General features: G+C 36.0%; 1 protein-coding gene and 1 long non-coding RNA gene across 6 annotated transcripts in view; one reads left to right on the forward strand and one right to left on the reverse strand.

The window, feature by feature from the left end:
* The window catches only part of LOC132528792 (uncharacterized), a 738,513-nt gene that overhangs the window by 277,335 nt on the left and 435,643 nt on the right, over window positions 1-25,535 (forward strand). The window lies entirely within an intron of this gene.
* The window catches only part of CCDC91 (coiled-coil domain containing 91), a 398,338-nt gene that overhangs the window by 15,446 nt on the left and 357,357 nt on the right, over window positions 1-25,535 (reverse strand). For 2 of the 5 annotated variants that reach the window (XM_060166649.1, XM_060166651.1), the window contains one exon: window positions 6,504-7,610. The exons of 1 other annotated variant lie outside the window; for it this stretch is intronic. In XM_060166649.1, coding sequence (XP_060022632.1) covers window positions 7,500-7,610 — 111 coding nt within the window. In that variant the 3' untranslated portion in view covers window positions 6,504-7,499. Of the gene's footprint in view, window positions 1-2,801; window positions 3,099-6,503; window positions 7,611-25,535 lie in introns of those variants that run through there. 2 more of the 5 variants (XM_060166648.1, XM_060166650.1) reach the window with 2 other exon arrangements.

Genomic DNA, 25,535 nt, shown 5'->3' on the forward strand with positions numbered 1-25,535 from the left:
TGGGAATTCTTGGATTTTGCTATCTCCCCATTTCTTCCAACCCCACCCCCATCTTACTGAAGTTTCCTACCTGATTTGTCAGTGTCCACTATAATGGTAGGGTTGGTGGTGCCACATGGCAGGAAGAGGAGAGAACAAAGTTTTCATGAGGGCTGAGAAGCCTCTCTCTTCCCTAGAAGAAGGCTAATGAAGGTGAGAAAATATTGGTCCTTCACACCCCAAGCCAGGGCTAGCTGAGTCAGAAAATGCCCAGAATGGACTGAAGCTACATATTCTTTTGTAGTATACACGATTCTGGATGAAAATTTTACTTCCACTTTTCCCACCTCTGTGAATAAAATTCCTAACCAATCTTGAAGTGACTATCTAAGAAATTGTGGATATTTATAATGTTGAATTCTGTAAACCTTCAAGGAGGAAATACTCTGGGAGATAAAAGTAACAGTAGAGAAGCAGGCAGGTCAAAGCTTAAGCCACACAGAAGAAAAGGATGTGAAAAGGAACCAGCTGGATCCCAAAAGAGTATATACATACCCATTGCACACTTGCAGGTCTCTTAACTATTGATTTACCAACTTTCTCCTTTTCCTCAGCTCAGTCATACTTTTACCAGTTGCACTTGATCCTGTTAGCAACCCTGCCCCAATGACTGAAACCACCACCAATGACTTGAATCTATTCCTACTACACTGTATATGTTCCTAGCATCCAAAGTGAAATTATGAATGCATTTTCCCATAGAGACATTAGTTGGTTCAATAAATTTAGGTTTTAGGAAATCATTAGCTGTAATGTGGAGAACTGATTTTTTGGGGAACAAGAATGGAAACAAGGGCTCACTGAGCAGACTATTTCAAGTCTAGGCAAGAGATGACACAGGCTTTGGTCAGGGAGGTAGTCTTGAGAATGAATGGAAAAAAGTAGATGGATTCAAGATAAGTCTTGGAGTAAAGCTGACAGAACTGAATTTGAAGTAGGGAGTGAGAGAGAGATAAAAGAGAGAAATGGAGAAGGATGATATATTCATTGAGATGGAAAATATTAGAAAAGACACAGAAAGAGCTCTGGTTGGCAGAGGTGAGGTGGTGATGAAGAGCGCTGCTTTTGACATGTTAGGTACCACATCTAAGTGGAAATATAGGGTAGGCAGCTGAATATAGGACTTTGGACTTAAAGTCAGTGGTCTTTAGCATACAGAGAGTATGTAAAGCTGTGGAATCAGAAGAGATCACATAGAAAGAGAGAATAAAAAAATGAGGGCACCAGCACCATTACATTTAAGGTTGAGGTCTACATAACACTGCATTATAGGCTATGTAGAATTTTCAGGCTTCCCAGGTAGATTACTTAACATCTATAATAGAGAATATGCATTTCAAATTGTAAGGAATAGAGATAAAACACATTCCTGAGTACAAGAATTCTTCATGTGGGGAACTGCCAGCATAATCAAGGGTTTATATTAGGTAGAATCACTGTGACACTTTGAAAGAATTTAATTCATATAAAAGAGAATATGTCTCACTCATCAATAACTGTAGCTGCTTATCTGGACTACTTGGAACCTACAGACTGGTTCCAAGCCTAAAAGGACCTGATTTGATATTTCTACCTAGTTTATCTCATTTTATGTAACTGCTGCCAACATGTCAGTTTTGATTTGATACAAAGTATAAAAGTCTATTCCCTGCATTATGAGAGAAAGAAAAAAATTATAAGAAAAATAAAGTGTGTTAGACAATTACTAAAATTTTACTACTTGAAACACTGCTAAACATTTTTATAAATCTATAAACATTTACAATTTTAGCAGTTATGGAAAGCAGGCAAAGAGAAAGGTTTAAAAAATTACAGGAAAAGTATGTTTCTTTATAAAGGTAGTGCTTTCCACAGTGTCCGGTGGTTCTAACATTTTTAGAAAAGAATACCTACACAAAAGAGCAAGCTCTCAAAATTCATTACATATACATCTTGCCACAAAACATTTTCTATAATCTGCTTCAGTATCTGAGCTGTGTTGAAGTCAGTGATTTGTACATTCTGTGGCTTCAGTTATTTCTTTTAAAATCAGCTTCCAGACTTCTGAGAACTGAATCTTTGCCAGGACTGAGTCAAGTTTTCCTACCTTTTGAATGAGTTTGTTTCTTCATCTCTGTGTATTTCTCAAAAGTACAAGACCAGTTTGCATAACAATTGGGAGTCAGAATTGGATTTTAAAAGGCCATCAGTATCCTTCTGCGTCCATTATCACCAGGACTCTTACACCACATTGCTCTGAATATTCCCTGGTCTGACCCAATCCCAAACCCTCCCCTCTCCTCACCCGCAGCTCCTACTGGGCCCTCTGGATCTCCTATTCTTGATTCCAAAACCCTATGCATACAATCTCATCTCCAAACTTTCTTCCTCCCTCCTATTGTAGCTGAAACCTGATGGACCAGTGAGTCTAATATTTACCCTACAGCGCACTCACCAGGAGGTCAGGTATCTCTTGGTACCATAAGAAATTGTTTCGTATATATATAATTTGCCATATATCCTTCCCTACTTACACTCTCAGAGGATATTGTAAATTTGGGTAGCATACCAATTTAGTAGCATTCTAGTAGCTATGATTTAGTCATCCTTGTAGCATTTGGAAATGCAGACTCATTTTAAAGTGCTCAGAAGGCTGGTTACTGTTTTATGACAGTTTTTTAACTTTCTTATAGAACCTCATTTAGAAACACAGCAATTTTAGCTAATCCTTTAAATTAGTAGTCACTCTATTAGCTCAGGGTTAGTTGATTTATTACATTACAAGTGGAATGATTGATTGATTCAACTATTTATGGACTCACTATTATACACTAAATCCACACACAGGCTAGGTACTAGGAAATGCTTTCGGAATATAATAAACAAGACAGATGTGGGCTCTTCCTTCAGGAGGAGATACATATAAACAAATAAGAACACAGATTATTAATTATAAATGGCAATTAACACAAACTATTATTTAACTCCACACGTACTGCATAGGAAAAGTCTAGTGTGCAGTGCCCAGGGTGGGAGGAAGTAGAATTTAAAGGGGATCAGCTTGTTGGGAATGGATGGTTCTGGGAAAAGAAAACAGAAAACCAGGTGAGAGCAAAGAAAATTTTACCAGCTCTTCTCCTTCTATTTATATAAACCAATGACTGATGCCCAAAGAGCCCCTGCATTATGGCAGATTCGGTGTATGGAACTGTGTTTATTTTTCAATGAAATAAAGGGAACATTTTTAGTTTTGTCTGGCTTAAAAAAATTCTGGCAGTCACATCTGGGAGTTTTCATATATTGCTTCTGCCCACTTACTATGATGATGGTGGTGATGCCCACGAGTAAGTGGCCTGTGGATTCAGAACACGTTGGCTTTTTATTTTTTTTAATTGATGAAGATTTATTGAAAAGCAACATAGTTTGGAACCTTCCAGAAAAGGCATCTTCATAAAAAGCAAATAATCCCTGAATATCTTCATATAGAGCTGGGAGGGTGGTGTTGTTCTTTGACAGTTTGTTGCTGTAGCTGTTACCATTGTTCTTAAATGATTATGTTTCTTAGGGTACACTGGTTTTCAGTGTCTAAGATAAATACTGTACCACCTCCAAGGTAAATCTCTCCCAACAGCCTAAAATTTGTTTCTGTTTTATAATTTTGAGAATGCCAACACATAACTTCCAAAATCAAACAACATTTTTTCATCAAAGGTACAACTGAATTTTATCAATTAATTGGTATTTAATTTCATCAGAGATAAATTTTTGACAAAAGTTATATTTTCAGTGAGATCACTTGAATCCAATTCCCAACCTAAGAACTATTAATTTATTTTGGCTTTCTGCTTCCTGTTGGTAGTCTTCAGAGACACAGTAGAGTTGTTTACTGGAATGTAAACAGCAGACTAGGGGATAAGTGCTTGGATTCAATAACTCTCGTTTTTTTCTCTTGGAGTTTCATACATGTTTTCCAGGTTTTTACATAGGTTTTTTTTTTTTCTTATTCAGGATTTATTATGCAAAGACTATTTTTTTTAAATTCAGCGAATGAATAATTCTTTTGTTTTTTTATCATTCTTTAAGGCATATATAGCATTTCCTGATTCCAGTCAGTTTAACTATCAGAATAAAAATACCTGACTCAATGCAGAATAATATCAAGCATAGGGACGTTGTTCTGGTTTTGATTTCAAAGCAATCACTGAGTAAGGCTCCACTGAACTGCAACATGAATCAGCATTTAGTGAGGCTGGGTTTAAACCTCTACTCCAGATTCTGAATGACAGAGAACTTCTAAATCGGGCACTGTTTGTTCATAGTTTTAGGTCTCTGTGATTTACTTGGCTTTATTAGACAATAGGGGCTTTGGTTCAGTTATATTTTTAACATTCCTTAAAAATAAAGCAAAGAGTATTCCCATTTTGGATGAGGATTAGTATGGTGGAGGAAATGAAGAATTTACAAGCGCTGGGTATCCAGGGATTATGCACTGGGCTCTGTGCTGGATTGCCTCGGTTAATACGTTTTTGGTTGCATGTAATAGAAACTGGCTCTGGCTGGCTTAAGGGAAAAAAGTATTCTTCCAACTGGCATATTGGAAGAATATTTGGGTAGCTCAAAGAATCCAAGAGTCAGGGAAGGCAGCGATCAGGGGACTTCTGACCTCAGAAGCAGAGTTCATGTCTGGCCCCCTAGGGTAAAATAGTTGAAGTATCTCAGCACATGACTCTTCACAGGAGGCCAATGTGGTCTTCACCTGTGGATTAGCCCGTCAGCGTTAGAGGGGCAGAATAATATTGTTTGGCCAGTTGTTTGTGGGCAACTGCACCTGTATTTTGTAGGCAGTTCCCAGAGAAAGGGGGCTTGTTGTGAACTGGTGGCCACGTCAGTGAGGTCTACTCTATGGGGCATTTTACAAGGTTAATTTTCACAAAAAGCCTATAAAAATCACTATTTTCACCTCACAAACGAGAAAGCAGAGACTCAAATTGGTTAGGCAACTTGTCCAATGTTCTACAGTTAGAATCTGGCAGGGCTAGAATTCCAATTAGGCTTATAAGAGGGGGCTAGCCTCCTTCTTTAAAGATTAAAATAAGCTGATGGCTACATGGGATAAAAATTTCCAGATAATTTCTTATGGAGAGACTATTGGGAATCTCCAGGGTACTAGAAAGAGTAAAACTGTCTGTTGAAAGCTCTGGGGTTGAAGCACAACTCTACCTGGTCATCATGGGCAATTAAACATCAAATATTCACTAACATCGAATCTCCTTCACAAGGTTATTTTAACTTCACAGGGGTGTTGAGCTAACATGTGAAAATAGTTGGCTCAAAGCAGATACTCATTTTTTTTTTTTGAGGAAATAACTATTCTAATAATGAACTCTCAAGCATGTTACTAAAATTAGTCACAGTTTGACAGTGGCTTTGTCATTCTAAAAACAGAATTCCTCTCTTACCCTTAGTCTTTCAGAATGGTGCCTTATTCACCTAAACATAAAGGTAGAAAATGCTATATAAAGAAAGTTAAGGAAACCATACAATAGGAGGGGAAAGTTTTAGATACAAAACATTTGACTACTTTGACACTTTGGGCTCACATTTCAGGGAAAAACTCTTATCTTTGGGCACAGCACAATGCTTAATCATCTAATTCTCTTAGGGAATGCTACCTGAGATGGTTTATGTCCTTGTGATAACCAGGACAAAAAGAGAACACAGTTCTAAATGTGGAAATCTATAACTTGAACATCACCAAAATAGATTATTAGCTAATTCAGTATGTATCAAATAGTTTTATGTTCAGATGATTATTCTCAGTTATCTTTAAGGATAACTCCATGGGAAAAAAGTATTTTAGCAATATAAGAATTTATTATTGTGCATGGTGGGTGTTCCTCAAATATTCACAGACTGATCAGTGTCAATCTGTTCCAAATTACTTCAGACCACAATTACTCTATGTCAATAGCATAGACTAATGTAACCCCAAATGGAAGAAGAAAAAATCATTCTGTGCTGGTAGGGGTAGAGAGAGAAGTGTAGATTATTATCTACTCTTGATATTTCTACAGCTTTCTGGATCTTAGTTTCAGTGACCTGTTATGCTTCATTTTCATCTAAATCATATCTGAGTAACTTGTAAAATATCCTATTATTTAAAATTTGATGACAAAGAGTCAACTGATTTTAAATGTGACCATAACATTATGTTATTGGCTTGTTCCTGAATTAAAAGCCCTTTTCCCCCTTTTAAACTATGCTGCATTTCAAGTCAGTGGCCTGCTTGCTTTAATTTCTTATTTAAATTTGTAAGAGAAACCTAAGTAGTCATTAACATTTAAAGATTCTTGATAAATATTATTATAATATTTAGGGGAAGGTATAAATTAAAAACATCATCATCCATGGGTGTAGAAGTTTGAGTAAGAAAAAACTTTTTTAAATAATTTTTTAAAAAGTATTAAAAAATAATAATAACCAAATAAGATTTGAAGCTCTTTTTTATTACACTGAGAAATTCCCAGAAAAGTACAAAGCCTATGAAAGTAGGAGCATTTCAGAAAAAAAGACAGAATATTTGCATACATTTGTAATGATATTTTAGTTTTGATGTTTGAAAAAAAAAACAACTCATGATTTCACATTGAAGCACACTGCTCATGAATTAAGTACTTCTGAAGTACTGGGAAAGTATTTCACATCTCTTATATTTGAACCCGAATCCCTATAAATGGCTAAGTTATATTCTCTTTCTAGAGATTAAGTTCATGGTATGATTCATAAGAAAAATGATTTTATTGATTCATAGTGACTTTGAAGAAAAGAAATAAGAAATAAGCACATTACACACATATATTCCTTTAAATGGTACATCAGATCAAAGTTGAATTAATTTAATAATCTTTAGTGTTGTTAATTGTTACCAATGAAAATACATAGATCCCACTACAGAAAAGAGGTTTGGTAATATCAGAATGATTCTCTGTCATATCAGTGTTTTACATCTAAGTTACATAGATAAATAGGTGATGTTGAAAACCATGCTGTTTCTAGCCTCAAAATCAAATAAATGTATGATGACATCCTAGAATCCTATCAAGTCATTGTGAAACAATAAGTAAAAAATATTTAGTATTTTTGCCAAATACAATGTTAACAGGGCACCAGAGGCTATAAAGTTTACTTTGTTAACTTTTGGTAATCTGGTAATTTTCAATGGTTTTGGGGTCACATCATACTTTTTGTTGCTGTTACTACTACTGCTAATAAAATAATAGTAAATGTAAAGGAGAAAACAAAAGAAAATAAATTAGATCTCTTGTAGTTCTTCTAAATACTGTTTTGGTTTATCCTTGAAGTGGAAATCAATTTTCCAAGGTTTGGAAAGAAAACAAAAGCATCTTTATAATTCACAGCATGTATTTTAGAGGTCTAATGATTTATCCATTGCCAGTGTGGGTTAGGTTGTCACGTTCTCTTTATTCAATGTCAACTGGTTCCGTAGCTATTAAAGCACTTAACTGTTTCTGAGCACAAGAGAGGAACAGTTCCAAACTGGACAGGCTTCTTTGGCGGATGACTTGATCAAGCTGTTGATTTTTTTTAAAGAGAGAGAGAGAAAGAGAAAAAGAATATACTTAGTTGAGGGCTAAAGAATATTAAGCCCACTAGAGAAACCTTTTCAGATGATGATTTAGAAAATCAAATAGTGCTTTAAACTCAGAGACAGTGCAGTCACTATTTCTGGCCTATCATCTAAGCTGAGATGATAATCATTACAATTTTATAATTGATGTTGGTATTCAGTTATTGGAGAAATGCCATAAATCTGATCAGAGTGGTTTCAGATAATATAAAATAGTATAAAAATACCAGTTCTTAATGAATATACAGACTAGACATCCACAAATATCATAAAAAACATAACAGATGCAAAAAACAGAAGAAAAACATGGTATAGAAAAACAGCATAATTACTCCATGCATAGAGTTTAACTGGGACAAAAGACAGGTGAGGATATAAACAATTTCCTGAAATTAGAGAAAGTTCTTGGGAAAGGTTTAAGAAACATGTGATATTGTTGAAACAAATTTGACTTGGTTATCCCGTTGAGTTATAGATTTTTTATTAGGATTGTTTTAGTGTATCAATAACAAATACAGTGAACAAAACCATAGAGGCTTAGTAATAAAAGTCATATAACAAAGAACTTTCTGGATGGTAAGGATTATTGGATACATCAAAAAAGGGTTTCTAACTCTTCTGCCCTAAAAAATTGCTCATTGTGTAAAAATAACCAACGACAACACATTACCTACAGGTTATAGAATGGAGGAACTCGAAAGAAAGCCAAATAAATTCCATTTCATGATACACACCTGTCATATTTATGTAAAAGTTGACTATTCCTCCTACATGCTCCCCCCAACATGAAAGAAAAAAGACAAATCCAAACAAGAATTCTCTATTAAATTACACATCCATAATCCATTGAATTCAAAATGACTGAAAAAATGAAAGATTAAAATTTTGAAGTATCCTAAGAATTAATTAAAAAACAATATATTATATTGAGCAAAATCCTCATGTAAAAAGATTGAAAACTACTAAGACTCCCTTCAATTCTAATATTTTGGGATTTTAATGTACATAAAGAAGTAAGATTCCTGTTTATCCTTTTTTCACATGGGTTTTTTTTTTCTTCCTCTCTCAGATGATACCTTTAGGTGAGTATATACCTTCTGCTTACAAGTCTCTATCAAATAAGACAGTTCATTACAAGATAAACCCCAGGTAAGCAGAGAGTTGTCTGTCTTGCTGACTATCGTACCCCAGCATCTAGAAGAGGGTCTGGCCACATGTTCGACATTCAATAAATATTTGCTGAGATTGACTGAATCAATAAATACTTAACCCGAATAGAGCAAGGCAATCTACTAGGAAATTACAGATGCACTTTTAATTCTAAAAGTAAAAACATGCTTAACCTAATTTAAAAGCTATGTAGGAGACTAAAATTGAATTTTTTAATGTTTCATTTTAATACACATAAAACAGATTGAAATCTAATTATTTGCGGTTTTATAAAATTATTTTGCACTTGGTCCAAATTCAAATAGTACAGAAGGGTATACCAACACCTTGGTCCGGTCCATTCCTAGTGGTTTCTGTCTACTTTGGGTGTTTTCAAGCATTTAAAGATAGGTTTTTAAAAAATATTCGGTCAAGATCTTGTAATTGTTAACTATGGCAGGGTTCACATAATCACTTTCTTCCACTGTCATTACTGGAAATTTTTCCTATTTCATTTTCAAGAAACTGCTTGACTGCATTCCATGATTTATTTAGCCACTTTCCCGTTGATAAACATGTAAGTTTATTCCAATTTTGTCTTGTTTATGAAGCAACAAGGAAATTTACAACCTGAGTGCACTCCCTTCAGAAGTTGTCCAAGGGTTTCTCTTGGACAGATTCTAATACATGGAATTTCTACATCATAAGATTTGCATATTTTATTTTATTTATTTTTTTAGATGCAAAAATAATAATGATATAATTGCGGTTGAACATATGTTAGTATGTTCACATGGGTGCTGTAGGAAGAATAGACTAGGAGAGGAGCAAGACAAAAAGCAGAGGTTCAATACACAAGGCCGTCAGTAAATATGTGAAGAATAAATGAAATTAATGAAAAAATATCTCACTAAGATAAAAAGTAATATTTCTGACACTTCTAAGTAATTGACATAAAAATATTAGTCAATGGACTGATTAGACACATACTTCTCTCTTAGATGCCAAAGTATCTGTAATTCATTTTTACTGCCTGTGCAGTTGTTGTTTTCAGTGTTCCAGAATCCACAGAGTAATCCGCAACATTCTAGATGGGGAAAGCCAGCCTTTTGATTAGACAGACACCTAGCCAGTCACCCCTCTTCATCCATTCATGTCCAGTGCTTCTTTTAATTATTTATTTCATTTTTTATTGAATGAAAGATTCTTTAAATTCTATAGTGCATTATAATTTCAAAGTTTCACACAGATGGTTTCATATAATCCCTTTTTTAGTTCTACCCCTACACTGTCCCTCCCCCCTTCTCTCTCTCCACTGGTAACCACTATTTTGTTTTCTATATCTGTGAGTCTGCTTCTTTTTTGTTTTATTCACTAGTTTATTTTTTAGATTCCACATATAAGTGATATCATACAATATTTGTCTTTCATTGTCTGATTTATTTCATTTAGCATAATGCCCTCCAAGTCCATCCATGTTGTTGCAAATGGCAAAATTTAATTCATTTTTATGGCCGAGCAATATTCCATTGTGTGTGTGTATATATATATATAGATATATATCTATATCCATATATATACACACACATACCACATCTTCTTTATCCATCACCTGTTGATGGACACTTAGGTTGCTTCCATACCTTGGCAATTGTAAATAGTGCTGCAATGAACATTGGGGTACATGTATCTTTCTGAATTAGTGTTTTTGTTTTTTTGGTTATATACCCACCTGTGGAATTGCTGGGTCATATGGTAGTTCTATTTTTAGTTTTTTGAGAAACCTCCATATTGTTTTCCACAGGGCTGCACCGACTTGCATTCCCACCAACAGTGTAGGAGGGTTCACTTTTCTCCACATCCTCGCCAACATTTTTAAGTTCTGTTCTTTCTGATGACAGCCATTCTGACAGGTGTGAGGTGATACCTCATTGTGGTTTCAATTTGCATTTCCCTGATGATTAGCGATGTCGAGCATCTTTTCATGTGCCTGTTGGCCATCTGCATTTCCTCTTTGGAAAAATGTCTATTCAGTTCTTCTGCCCATTTTTTAATTGGGTTGTCTGTAAGGACTTGCATATTTTAAACTGTGATAGTTATTACCAAATTGCCTTCCAGAGTGAGAGTACCAATTTATCAGTCCCATCTGTAGTGTATGGGAGGGCCAGTTTTCCCTGTTTTCTTTTTAAACAGTTGCATAGTTTTCCATTGTATATTTATAATTTTATATAATGGATTATTTTATTACTTATTTAAAAATTATTCTATTGATAGACATTTGAATTGTTCCTTATCTTTTGCTATTATAATCAATGCTGTAATGAACACCTATCAACACAGACCTCTGTATACCTATGCTAGCATATCTTATAGAAACTGCTTGAGCCAAAAAATATGTCATCTGCAATGCTACTTCTGTCATAAATCAGGTTTCCACATATGCATGAATCTGTCTTCAGGCTCCCTACTCTAACTCCATAGACAATTCACCTATCCCTATGCAAATATAATGCTGTCTTAATTATTACAACTGTATAATAAATGTTAATATATCACACATTACCTACCATATTACCAACCATACCATCAAATATTTCAGAAAAATATAAATTAATAAACACTTGTAATAAAATTGAATTTAAAAAGGAAACAATCAGACTACAGATAGTTCAATACCCTTTTTCTCATAAAATGCAAAAACCAAGCAAAATTTAAAAGTATATTATTTTGAGTTACATCAATAGGCAATATAACTTTTCTTTTTAAGGCCAAGGATATTATGCAATCTAAACTGAGGATAGGGCTTCCCTGGTGGTGCAGTGGTTAAGAATTCACCTGCCAGTGCAGGGGACATGGGTTCAAGCCCTGGTCCAGGAGGATCCCACATGCCACGGAGCAAGTAGGCCCGTGCACCACAACTACTGAGCCTGTGCTCTAGAGCCCGGGAGCCACAACTACTAAAGCTCGCGTGCCTAGAGTCCTTGCTCCGCAACAAGAGAAGCCATGGCAACCATGAGAAGCCATGAGAAGCCCGCACAACCGCAACGTAAAGTATTGCCCCCCCAGCCCCGCTCCCTCCAAGGGGCGAAGAAACAAAGACCCAATGCAGCCAAAAATAAATAATAAATTAATAAATAAATTTATTAAAAAACACACAACAGGATAGTTGTATTTGGAAGATGGAATCAGGATGAAATATGTTGATTCATTTTGGAGGTGGCTTCATGGGGGGTTGTTTTACTATTATGGTTCATAACATGCATATATATATATATATATATATATATATATACACACACACACACACACACACACACATTAGATATAATAATTCAAAGTCTTTTAGAAGCCACACTCCAAACAATCAGGAATTCAATTAAAAACAAAATTGATTTAATATCTTAGAATTTATGAAAGATAGAGGAGAAACTTCTCCTTTTGATAGCATATAGCACAAACTCATAATTGCACAAACTAGCAATCAACCTGCGATTGTTGTCAAGTAACAATCCTCTGGGTTATGCATCAGAATGAATATCCTGTAATTTCTTAAAAAGCAAGGATATGTACAAGGACAAAAAAGTTTGAGAGATTTCAATTTAAACATACCAAGCACTCCCCTTGTCTTGTTTGTGTTAAAGGTCACCCTGCAACTAGAAACCGTAAGATGATGGATGTACTGACTTTGGGTTTAGGTAGCTAAACTTCACATCTTTCCCCATGCCTCCCCAGAACTGTCTGAAGGCAAGAATCCACTAAATAAACAGGAGTTCAACACTTTAAGGGGCAAGAAGGTGACTGATACTTTGTGAGGAAGAAGATAAACTGGGCCATTTCAGATCTAAGATTCCAATTTGGTGGGTGCTTTCTGGGCATGGTATGTAGGATCACGTCTATGAGGGGGACACTTGAGACCTTTCTCTTATAGTTCAGGGACAATTCCTCTCTCTGAAACAAGTGCATCAAACTGATGTTCTTGGCGAATTCCTGAATTTCAACAGTTTCAGTTTTATTAGGCATGACCTTATTATCCTTTATTGAGGCAAGAAGAATTTTGGCAAAATATTCTTTTTGCACCCTTGAAGAGTGGGACTTAGTTCTGTTTTTGTGGCTTTCATCTCAAAGTGAATCAAAGATTTGTATTCTGTGACTTCACACTGACAATGTTATGTCCAGGGTAGCTGCAGCAAACACTGGCTTTAGGATTTAGGATTTACAATCTCTTCATAACCGTGTAGCTCTAACTGCTTTGTTTTCCCTTCTATTTACTGTTGCTTCAGGTGCTGTTCAGCTCTTTCAGATACCTGAAAAAAACCCCTGGAAATTCTGAGGCTTCTGAAACACACACCTGGGCTTTATAAATCTTTTTTTCCCTCTTTGTCATCTCTTCAGTTTGCTAGCATACTGCTGAAAACCATTTAAAAGCATACATACTACTTATTAAAAGTTAATATTAAGCTTAGGGGGTAAAAAGAAGACATGACCTTCCAATAATTTCCTGTATTAGATTTACCTTTCCATTAGTATTTCATGCCATAGCAAAAGAAAAGCAAAGCATCTCTAGACCTTAGCTTTTATTTCCTATCACCAAAACACAATATGATGCATGGTGAACTCATACTGGTCAAGAGAGCAAAATTCAAATTCAGCTACAGAAAAAAAAAAAGGCTTATTTTAATGGGACTGTTAAGAACACTGTTTATGTCCCAGAAAATCTGATACGTTGTTTTTGAATATATATATGTATATAAAATATATGTATATATAATTAATATATATATTAAATATTAAATACACAGTACTAATTGTGATTTCAATATCTTCTGGGCTTTCACCAATAAGATATACCAGAAGATGTGAAAATATTAGGCCTACCTTTATCACTGTTACTTTTCCAATCTGCCCTCCTACATATTTTAAACTTATGCTTAAAAAGAGATATCCAGCAAATCCACTGATAGAAAATTACTCATAAACATATGTTTTATGTTTAGTAATATGTTTAATGGATTCCATTTTCACATTCACTAACAAGCTCTTTCGTGGGCACTGAAGAAAGGTCAAGTATGATGATCCGGAACTGTAATTACTCAGGCGGATTTCCCAGTAGATGTAATACCATTGGGTAAGAAGGACTATTTACACCTTCTGATAAGAAGTGAAATAGTTCTTCAGTTTTTATTGCAACGCTGCCCTTTTAACAGTGCTGCTCGGGTATGAATGCCTTTATTTTTCTGACTTTATATGCATCCCCCACACATACACACATATCCACAAGCTGTTTCATTTACATGCTTGAGATTGAGCCAATCCATTGATTGATTGGTCAATCAGCTGACCAGTAACAAAGTTAAGACTGCCACTAGTAGTGCATTATTGCTCTGAGCCCCCAAAAAGTATACATATAGGACTTCCCTGGTGGTGCGGTGGTTAAGAATCCGCCTGCCAATGGAGGCGACACGGGTTCAAGCCCTAGTCTGGGAAGATCCCACATGCCGCGGAGCAGCTAAGCCCGTGAGCCACAACTACTGAGCCTGCGCTCTAGAGCCCATGAGCCACAACTACTGTAGCCCATGCGCCTAGAGCCTGTGCTCCACCACAAGAGAAGCCACCACAATGAGAAGCCCGCACACGGCAAGGACGAGTAGCCCCCGCTCGCCAAAACTAGAGAAAACCCTCACCCAGCAACGAAGACCAAACACAGCCAAAAATAAATAAACAAATTTATATTAAAAAAAAGTATACATATAGTGTGGCCTTGTCCTTAAGAAGTGTATAATCTTTTTGAAGAGACATACACAATCATTAAAGAACAATTATGTGATGATATATACAGTAAAGACTGACTCCAGTGGAAGGTCAGAATCGGGGAGAGATCATTGTGGGAGAATGTAGCAGAGAAAACGCCACAGAGGTCGAGCAAGATTTGAAGAGGACTGGAACAGAGTACCAAGAGTGTCTCCTTAAAGAGGAGCAAGATGTGGAAGAAATTCTAGGAAAGCAGATTAGCAGGAACAAAGACCGTTTAGTGACACTCAGAAAGGAGGTCTGAATTTAGTGGAGTTTAGGAGTACTCATATATTCTTTCATTCATTCATTTATTCAATATTTATTCAGTACCTACTATGTGCCAGGCACTGTTTCAGGCACTAGAGAAATATAGTGGTGAAGAAAACAATTCTCTGCTCTTATATACTTTACAGTTTACTTTAGTTTATATTTTAGTTTGAGGAGACAAATTAATATTCTTCAGGTAGAGATCAGTATTATAAAAAATAACAAAGTAGGGTAAAGGATTTGACAGGGACAGAGGGGACATCTTTTGGGTGGGATAATTAGAGAAAACCAACCATGCAAAAGCATCAGGAAAGAAAGTTACAAGGCAGATGAAACCGCAGGAGGAAAGTCCAAAACGTGGGCTCAGACTTGGCTTGAATAAGGACTGGCAATAAATAAAGAAGACAGGAGCAAAATGAGCAAGGTGAGGGGAGGACTGGTAGGAGAGAAGATCAGAGAAGTAGACAGTGGCCAGAGCGGGAAGGGCGCTATAGGTCATCGGAAGACTCTGGAGAGTTTTGAGCAAGGGTGTGACCATATTCTATGCCTGAAAAATATCACACTTGTAGGGAGTTCTCTGGTGGCCTCGTGGCTAGGACTCGGCGCTCTCACCGCCACGGCCTGGGTTCAATCCCTGGTTGGGGCACTGAGACCCTGCAAGCCGTGCAGCACGGCCACAACAACAACGATGACAATCACACTTGTACTGGGGACAAGAGATTGTTGGGGGGCAAGAGCAGAAGAAGAAAACCCAGTTAGGAGACTTTCGGTCTGGGGAAAATATAAAGTTAATCAGACTGTTGGCAGTAGAGGCTTAAGCAGCAGGTCAGGTTTAAAATATATTTTTAGATAGGACCAACTTGAGTTGCTGATGGATTAGAAGTATGGATGAAAGGAAAAGAGAAGTAAAAGGTGACTCTTAGAATGATGGTGCCACTTGAGTTATGATGAACTGGAGGGAATTTCGGAAATGCAGGATAAAAAAGGTTTCTTTTATACTTTTATATAGCTTTTGTGCTAATAATAAGCATTGTGAATTGCCAAAATGGCTAGAGCATCGGTAATGTTTCTCAAGCTTTTAAACCTTGGAATTGTGTGTGTGTGTGTAAAGCATTCTTTGGAAAATACACCACAACTCAATTTTTCTTGAGAACTCCCCTAGACTAAAAACAAACTGTATATATAGGGAGAATATTATACTGGTTCAGTTTCCCCTTAATAAATAATCATGGAATTTTACTGGTAAGAGATTTTGAGACTGCTTAGTCTAACATCTACATTTTACAGTTGTGGAAAACTGATACACTGAGTTGTTAACAGACCAATTTCACAAACCTAATATGTCCTCCTACACATAAAAAATATACTTCTTCAAAATACATTTAAAAGTATTAGCCTGAGTTTATCTTTGCTTAATAAACCCTACTATGTATCAAGCAGATTCTGTGCCCTCACAATTTGACAATGGACATTTGACAATGGACAGATAGGATTCATCCCTAGAGTACCAGCACTATGACCAGAAAGGTGCTGACAACCATTCTGGGTGAGATGATATAACTATCCTTTCTCTCAATGTAGCCATGAAGGAAGTAGATTATGAATCAATTTTAAAACTTAATATGCATACATACTCATAATGGGCTGGTTCGTTTTATGAACAAACAATAAGGACTCACAGACTTGAAGATGATTGTTATTCTTGAGTGGTGATTCTTTTTATTGTGACATCTAAACATTTTTGCTTTAAATACCACCATCTTTACCTTTATCCTGTATCCTCAAATTCTGCATTTCGGCCTAAGAACATTTAGACTTATCTGTAATATTACTGTAGCATTAATGGAAGTTCTATAGTATCTGTCTTATTACGGGTATACCAACCATAAAGAGTTTCTCTTTTAAAATAGTCTTTATATTTTCAGATAAGTAATAAATACTCTTTTCTTTATATTTGCAGAGAAGTAAATCTGACTGCAAGAGGGATATATTGTATATAAAGCTGAAGTTGAGATAGAACATCCCCTCTCTGGGAATATAACTATGTCATTATTGTAAATCATGTTGGAAGAGACTTTGAACCAACTTGAGGATAATAGTGATATAAATACATGTTTAGAATGACTCTAACTCTAAAAGATTCAATATGATCAGGAGAGTGATTTGAACTAAGGCAGTGCCAGTTGCCTGGACCTGAACTTCTGAAAATGTAGACCTGACCTCTTTACCAAAACATTCACAGGCCATCACGTCCCATGAAGACTCTCACTCCGGAGTTCACATCTCCTACTCTCTTTGAGAAACTTTTTCAACTTTGAAATATATTTCAAGTCTATCTGACTATTTAGTTAAAAAATATCAACATATAAATTAGTTGTGTAACTTTCCACCAAGCACGAGATGAATTACAGATGCTCTTTCAGAGTAAATGGAAAACGGGTATAAAGGGTCTTAAACCCCATTGGCCACAACTAAAGAACTGTGAGTTTTGCTTTGTTTTGTTTTTGTTTTAAGATGTCTTAGGGTAAGTCAATTCTCTGTTTTTGAATCATCTAAAATAAGTTCTACATATTTGGGCAGTTCTGCCTTTTTATCCCAAACTACCATAGAATCCACTGGGAAATGGGAATACTCATTTTTGCTCTTCACTAAATCATCTGGGCAGCATAAACCAATATGTATTCCAGACCTTAATGTGCAGGCATACCACCTTGGAATACAATCTTATTCGATCTTATAAGTTAAGCAACAGCAGTTGGCCAGAAAAGGATGCACTGTGGTAGTGAGTGAATGTAGACACTAGACTTTCTAGTATAAACTTCCATATGTGAGGTTTAATAAATTTGAAAAGAATATAATTCTGGTAACAACTGCTTTACTCCGAATTCAGACAATTTCCAAAACATTTTTAAAAACCACAGATTTAGGAAAATTTTAGAACGAAAGAAAAGGTAACTAAAATTGTATAGTAGAATAGTAATTGTACAGTAATCCCATCTTAGGGCTCTGATCCATAAGGTTGTATTTACCTATTAATAAGTTCCATATCCTACTTTCTAGAGTTCAATGGCAAGAATTTATCTCAAATAAAAAATGGATTGATTCTGGCAAGACAGACTAACTGATTTTAATATGACATTCCACATAAAGTTTTTAATAAAATTTGTTACATGCTCCCAAACCATGAATAGCCTTGTTCTACATTTTTTTAAGACCTTGGTTAGTGCAAATATTGCAATCTGTAGGATGGCCTTTTGTAAATTAAATAACATAAAAATTCCAAACAAATATTGTTAAGTAACAAATTGTTCAAGTACAACAAACACAAACTCTTGTATTTTCATCAAGGTTTAAAGATTTTAGCAATTCTTTTGTGTCAACCCAAGGAACAGTATCTGCCAATTACTCTCTGTAGGGCTCTTCTGTTTTGATTTTCAGCAATTTAAATTTCACCTTATTTTGAAGTAGGAGAAAGAATTACATGACCTCTTGGGTTCTTGTCTTCCTGTGCTATCTTAAAATTCTCAGATAACTGATATATTTTGCCTTTTTACGTTTCAATGTACAAAAGCATGCAAAGAACTGTACACAAGGCTTATTTCTGAGCTCTCTGCACACATATATTGAAGTTGATTTACAGGGCAAAATTAACAGTCCTGGATGGAGTCTGATCTTCTCTTGTTTTGAGAACAGTGTTACTATTATTACCTGCTATGCACAGGTGAATCTACTTATTGTGTTGTATTAGTTACCAATTACTGTGTAACAAATCAACCCAAACCTAGTGGTTTAAAACAAAATACAAAAAATATTTATGGTTTCCCCATTTTTGTGAGTCAGGAAACTGGGTGCAGCCTGAGTGCCTCTCACACATGGTCTCTACTGAGGGGTTACGATCAAGCTGTGGCTGGGTTGCAGTCAGCTCAAAGTCCAGCAGGGGAAGAAGCTGCTTCCAAGCTCACCGAGCGGCTGCTGACAGGCCTCAAAACATCCACTTCCAACAGAGCTCACGTGAGCTTCTCCACAAGGGTGCCTAATAACACGATAGCTGACTCTCCCAAAGCAAGCAACCGAGAGAGAATGAGAGCACGCCAAGAGAGCAAGACAGCGCCCAAGATAGAGGCCATGATCTTCCCAAAAGCCAACTTTGCTTCGCCCAGCCCAGGCTCAAGGTAAGGAAATTACATAAGTGCAGGGCATCACTGGAAAACCTCTACTGTGCATTATCTCATCTTTATTCTCCTGAAACTCTGAGTGAGGCCACTAAGGCTTAGAGATGTTATGACTTGCCCAAGTGGCAGGGCCAGGATTCAAATCCAGCTGTGTATCACACTAAGCTATTCTCTAAACCACAACAGTACAGTGCCTTCTCAGATAAGAACTTCAGGTACGGCTGGGGGCTTTGGCACAGTATCTGTTTTGCTATAAATATGTAGGGGTTTATTGCATTGTGTACACTTGTGCAGAAACTTGTCAAGATGCCAAAATCCCTCTAGATATCGTCTTTAAAACATGTAATTATCTTCTCTTCCTAAAAGGTAGGTCCAGGAAGGTTTCTGTTGTATTAACATACAAATGCTTCCCTGAAAATGCAACAGAAGCATTTAAAGAAAAACTGGCCCATCAAATACATCACATATGCCTTAAAGAATCTGTAAACCTCAGTGGCTGTATATAAAACAATTGATTACTTCTTTCTAGGTCCATAACGAAAGAAAGGGGAAATGTTCATAAAGGCACTGTGTAGGACAGACCTCACCTTGGGGTACCTCTGAGGCTTTGAGAATCTGTGCTTATCTTCGTTTCCAGTACTGAGAGAAGGGGCTATGTGCCCAAGGGTGTGCTGCTCTGCAGCTGGGATGCACACCTGATTCCCATTAGGAAATCCTCAGTATTCAAAACAGAACCAATGGAACAAAGAAACATTTAATCAAATGGAAGTTAGTGAGAATAGACTTTTTTCCTCTCATTTTAAATCGGGCTGCTCTTCTTCGTCATTCAGGATTTTACAGTGTGTACTTGATCACTGAAGCCTGGAAAAAACACACCACCATCTGTCTGGCACATTTTAAAACAGATTTATCCTACTGAGTGAACCAAGTGGGAAAGCACCTGTCAGTCCTCCTAAAATCCCAGCTGGATTGAGAAATGTAGGAAAACCCTAACCTTCCTCCTTGTAAGCAAGTAAAGGAGGTTTGGTTTAAATTAAGAAAGCTAAATTTGGATATTATTGCCTAAAAATGGTAATAGCACCTGGTCAAAGAGAAGATGCTGAAGAAATTTAACACTGGACACCTTCCAAACAGAAGATATGAGAAGTCAGGGATTATGGCAAAGCTTGAGAGTTCTTTCTCCAATATCCACTCTTCTTTCTTACCAATAAAATTACAGTTTAGTCCTAGGCAAAATGGGAACATCCTCCAGGTATCATTCCCTTATTGCTGCCAGGGGTAGCTAAAGAGACCTGAGTGCAAGTTGTTGGGGAGGAACTCCAAAACAGCTCCTTAAAAGTGGGACAGACGCCTGTCCCGAATTTTTTTCCCTTTTTGGTTCTTGCATCTTTCCTTTTTCCTCTGTCACAAATGTGTTTACTGGAGCTCCAGCTGCCATTCTATAGCGCTAATCATGTAAGCCAGTGCTACAGATTAAAAAAGTACAAAGTCAGAAGGATCCTGAATCTTTTATGATTTTGTTAAGCTTCCGTAGCTTTAAACTGCTTACCTTTGGACTTGCTTATGCCATTGTTATTTCTAGTTTCTGTTACTAGGAGGCAAATATAAATCCCAGTGCTAAAGGTACCAAGTTTACACTGTATGTGTCTACTAGTATAATAGAAGCAAAAATTTACTTGAGGCTCAAAATGTTGTCAGTGAGACTGAAATTTCCACTGAATTGGAAATTTTAATTTGGGCACTGAAAAACAACTAATAGAATAAAATATCCTGTAATGGCTTAAGAGTATATGAATGGTAAAAAATAAAAATAAAATAATCATAATGATCACGTTGTGCCCATCACCTGAACATATATGTATGCAAGTTGCATTGGCAAGTGCCTCTTTTATTTTTTCCCCTGTTCTCTGCTAGAGTATTTCATCCACAAACTAGAAGAGTGAAAAACACCTAAAAATGTTAAAAAAAAAACATATAAAGGGGATGGATTTAAAACTACAGCAGTGAAACTTTGCCTAGGCAAGCAAGTTAACTTATAATATCTGGAAACATAAAGTTCCTAATCAATTTAAAAATTATGAATATTATGGATAAAATATGATAGTTTTGTCCCCAGGAAATTCCAAGCAATTTTAACTTTGGTAAGTGGACAGGACATTGTGGCATAAATATAAATATATATTTATATTGACTCTCTATCAGCTTCACACTCATTAATTGGTGTTCATTTTCCATTCACCATGAAATTTAATAATACATATATTTTAAGTTGTCACAAACCACTTCTGGAACAAAAATGTATTTAACAAATACTTCAAGACAGAGTGAGTAGAACCAAAGACATTCTGATCTCAACTATACAGTTAGGGAACTCAATAAAATCACAGCACTAACAGCTAACACCAAAAGTGAACTTTTTATGTGCCAAGTAATGTAAACACTCTACATGGGGTAACTCATTTAGTTCTCATAATAATCCTATGTGAAGTAGGGACTATTTTAATCTCCGTTTTACAGATGAACAAAATGTGGCCAAGAAAGGTTAAAGTACTTGCCCAAGTTTATGAATCTAATAAACAGCAAAGCTCAGTTTTAATCCAGGAAATCTGATTCAAAACCACACACTCCTAATCATATACTATCCTTCTCTCACTAAGATGAAAAGTATACCTATGCTATGCTACAATGTTAAAGTTAAAAGGCTTTCCCATAAAATGGGACAATCCAGTAATGGTACACAAATGAAAGCAAGAAAAGACCAAGAATCTTCTCTTCCTTCCTTTAAAAATCTGTAGGGAATTTGCAAAGCAGAATTGGTGGAATTTTGGGTAGAAATTTCATAAACTGATGGTATATAGCCCAGAGGCATGTGTAAGGCTGGTATAAAAGGTATTATATGACTTCTGTTTCTATTTCAATCATTTACTTTTCTTGTCAACTAAGTAACAATGATCTTCTGTATTTGCTTTTTTATACATACAAAATAAGCAAATGATTGTAAACTAGAATTCCTAAATAACCATCTCAATTAATAAAAATTCTCATCACCTATATTTATATTTATATATTTATATTTACAGGTGAGAAAGGTTCAGAAAAATATCTGGCAAAGTAACTTAAGTGTAACCCATCTTCACCAAGCATTACAAATGCACTGGAACTGGGAAGTAAGATTAATGAAGGTGGGGGGATAATTTTATTTAAAAAAAAGTTATCCATAAGTGAACACTGCATTTGAGATACTCCTGAAATACCATATAAAGTAGCAACACAGTCCCAAGACATCTGCTCTTTCTCCACTACAGTGTACAGTCTGAGGATCCACTTAATTAAGGCAATACAGCCAATGCATTGAAACGTTTTCTTCTTGTGTTTTAATGTGAACAAATCCAGCCAATACACTGAAACTCTTTCTTCTTGTGTTTTAATGTAAACAAATGACATTATGCAAGGGAACAGAAGGATCAAGTAATCTAAATGGTGTGTGGTAAAACAAATGCAGACTATTATCATATAGAAATTCCATGGGTATGACCTATCCAAATGACTTATCACCTCATTTACTACATAGGTATCACTATGCTTGGATGAAAAATGATAGTTTTGCTGATGTATGCCCAGATTTCTCTAAATAAAAGACACGATGGAGTTTAAAGTCTTTAGGAAATGCCAATATAGTGACTCTGAATATAACCATATATATTAAAAATCTGTTAAATGTTAAGTATGATAAACTAAAAATCTAGTCATATTCTCTGAACAGAGCTTGGTTCTGTCTATTTTTCTTTAAAACTTTAGCAGTCAAAAGCTATATGGAATCAGAGGAAAGAAGCCGAGGGAATACTTCCTAACTTATTCTATGAGGCAAGCATTACCCTAATACCAAAGCCAAAGACATGAAGAGAAAACTACAGTCATCTCTCATGAACGTAGATGAAAAAATCCTCGACAAAATATTAGCAAATCAACCCCCAAAAAGTATAAAAATAATTATATACAATGACCAAATGGGCTTTATCCCAAGTATGCAAGGCTAGTTCAACATTCAAAAATTAATTATGGGGGCTTCCCTGGTGGTGCAGTCGTTGAGAATCTGCCTGCCAATGCAGGGGACATGGGTTCGAGCCCTGGTCTGGGAAGATCCCACATGCCGTGGAGCAACTGGGCCCGTGAGCCACAACTACTGAGCCTGCGCATCTGGAGCCCGTGCTCCACAACAAGAGAGGCCGAGACAGTGAGAGGCCCACGCACCGCGATGAAGAGTGGCCCCCGCTTGCCACAACTAGAGAAAGCCCCCGCACGGAAACGAAGACCCAACACAGCCATAAATAAATAAATAAAGCAAACTGTCAACAAGTAAAAATAAATAAACACTATAAAAATAATTAATTATGTAATCATCACATCAACAAGCTAAATAAGAAAAATCACATGATCATATCAACAGATGCAGAAAATTGTGTGACAAAATCCAACACATACTTATGATAAAAACTCTCAGTAGACTAGGAAGGGTGGGAACTGTCTCAACTTAAAAGAGACTATCTACAAAAACCCTTGAGCTAACATCATAATTTAGGTGGTAAACTCAAAGCTTTCCCACTAAGATCAGGTACAAGGCAAGCATGTGCCCTCTTAGCCACTCCTTTCATTATCATACTAGAAGTCCTTGCTAATGCAGTAAGACAAGACAAGGAAATAAAAGGTATACAGATTTGAAAGGAAGATATGAAACTGTCTTTGTTTTATGATAAAGATGGCATGATTGACTCTGTAGAAAATCTTACAGAATTGACAAAAATTCTTAGAACTAGTGAACAAATTATTGCAAGTTTGCAGGATACAAGGTTAATATACAAAAGTCAATTTCTTTCCTATATAATATATATAATTATATAGTAACTATATATTATACTTATAATGTAATGTAATAATTATATTATTATATAATATAATAATGAACAAGTGGAATTTTAAATTAAACACACAATGAAATACTTAGGTATAGATGTTAACCAATATGTACAAGACCAATATGAGGATGATTATAAAACTGATGGATAAAAATCAAAGAACTAAATAGGATAGATACTGCATGTTCATGGATAAGCTCAATATTGTCAAGATGTCAGTTCTTTCTAACCCACTCTGTAGATTCAATGCAATCCCAATCAAAATCCCAGCAAGTTATTTTGTGAATGTCAGTAAACTGATTCTAAAGTTTATATGGAGACGCAAAAGACCCAAGAGAGCCAACTCAATATTGAAGGAGAACAACATTGGAGGACTGATGCTACCAGACTTCAAGACTTACTATAAAGCTACAGTAATCAAGACAGTGTGGTACTGATGAAAGAATAGACAAATAGATCAATGAACAGAATAGAGAGTACAGAAATAGACCCCCATAAATATATCAACTGATCTCTGACAAATGAGCAAAGACAATACAATTGAAAAAAGATTGTCTTTTCAACAAATGCTGCTGGAAAAACTGGACATCAAAGGGCAAAAAAAAAAAAAATCTAGATACAGATCTTATTCCCTTCACAAAACTTAACTCAAAATGGATCACAAACCTAAAAGTATATTGCAAAACTATGAAACTCCAAGGTGACAACATAGTAGAAAAACTAAATGACCTTGGGTATGGTGATGACTTTTTATAAACAATAATGAAGACATAATCCATGCAATAATTGATAAGCCATAATTCATTAAAATTAATGATTTCTGTCCTGTGAAAGACAGTATCAAGAGGATGAGAAGACAAGTCACAGACTGGGAGAAAATATTTCAAAAGACATATCTGACAAAAGCCTATAATTCAAATATACAATGAATTCTTAAAAATCAACAATAAGGGGGCTTCCCTGGTGGCACAGTGGTTGAGAATCTGCCTGCCAATGCAGAGGACATGGATTCGAGCCCTGGTCTGGGAGGATCCCACATGCCGCGGAGCAACTAGGCCCGTGAGCCAAAACTACTGAGCCTGCGCGTCTGGAGCTTGTGCTCTGCAACAAGAGAGGCCGCAACAGTGAGAGGCCTGCGCACCGCGATGAAGAGTGGCCCTTGCTCGCCACAACTAGAGAAAGCCCTTGCAGAGAAACGAAGACCCAACACAGCCAAAAATAAATAAATAAAATTAAAAAAAATCAACAATAAGAAAATAACCTGATTAAAAAAATGGGTCAAAGACCTTAGCAAATACCTCACCAAAGCAGATAACTAGATGGCAAACAAACATATGAAAAGATGTTCCACATCATGTGTCCTTAGAGAAACGCATACTGAAATGAGATACCACTACACACTTATTAGAATGACCAAAATCTGGAAAACTGACATCACCAAACGGTGGTGGGGATATGGAGCAGCTCTTATTCATTGCTGGTGGGAATGCAAAATGGTGCAGCCACTTTGGAAGGCAATTTGGTGGTTTCTTACAAAACTAAATATACTCTTCTCATATGGTCCAGCAATTGTGCTCC

The sequence above is a fragment of the Lagenorhynchus albirostris genome, chromosome 11 (assembly GCF_949774975.1).
Source record: "Lagenorhynchus albirostris chromosome 11, mLagAlb1.1, whole genome shotgun sequence".
Classification (NCBI taxonomy): Eukaryota; Metazoa; Chordata; class Mammalia; order Artiodactyla; family Delphinidae; genus Lagenorhynchus; species Lagenorhynchus albirostris.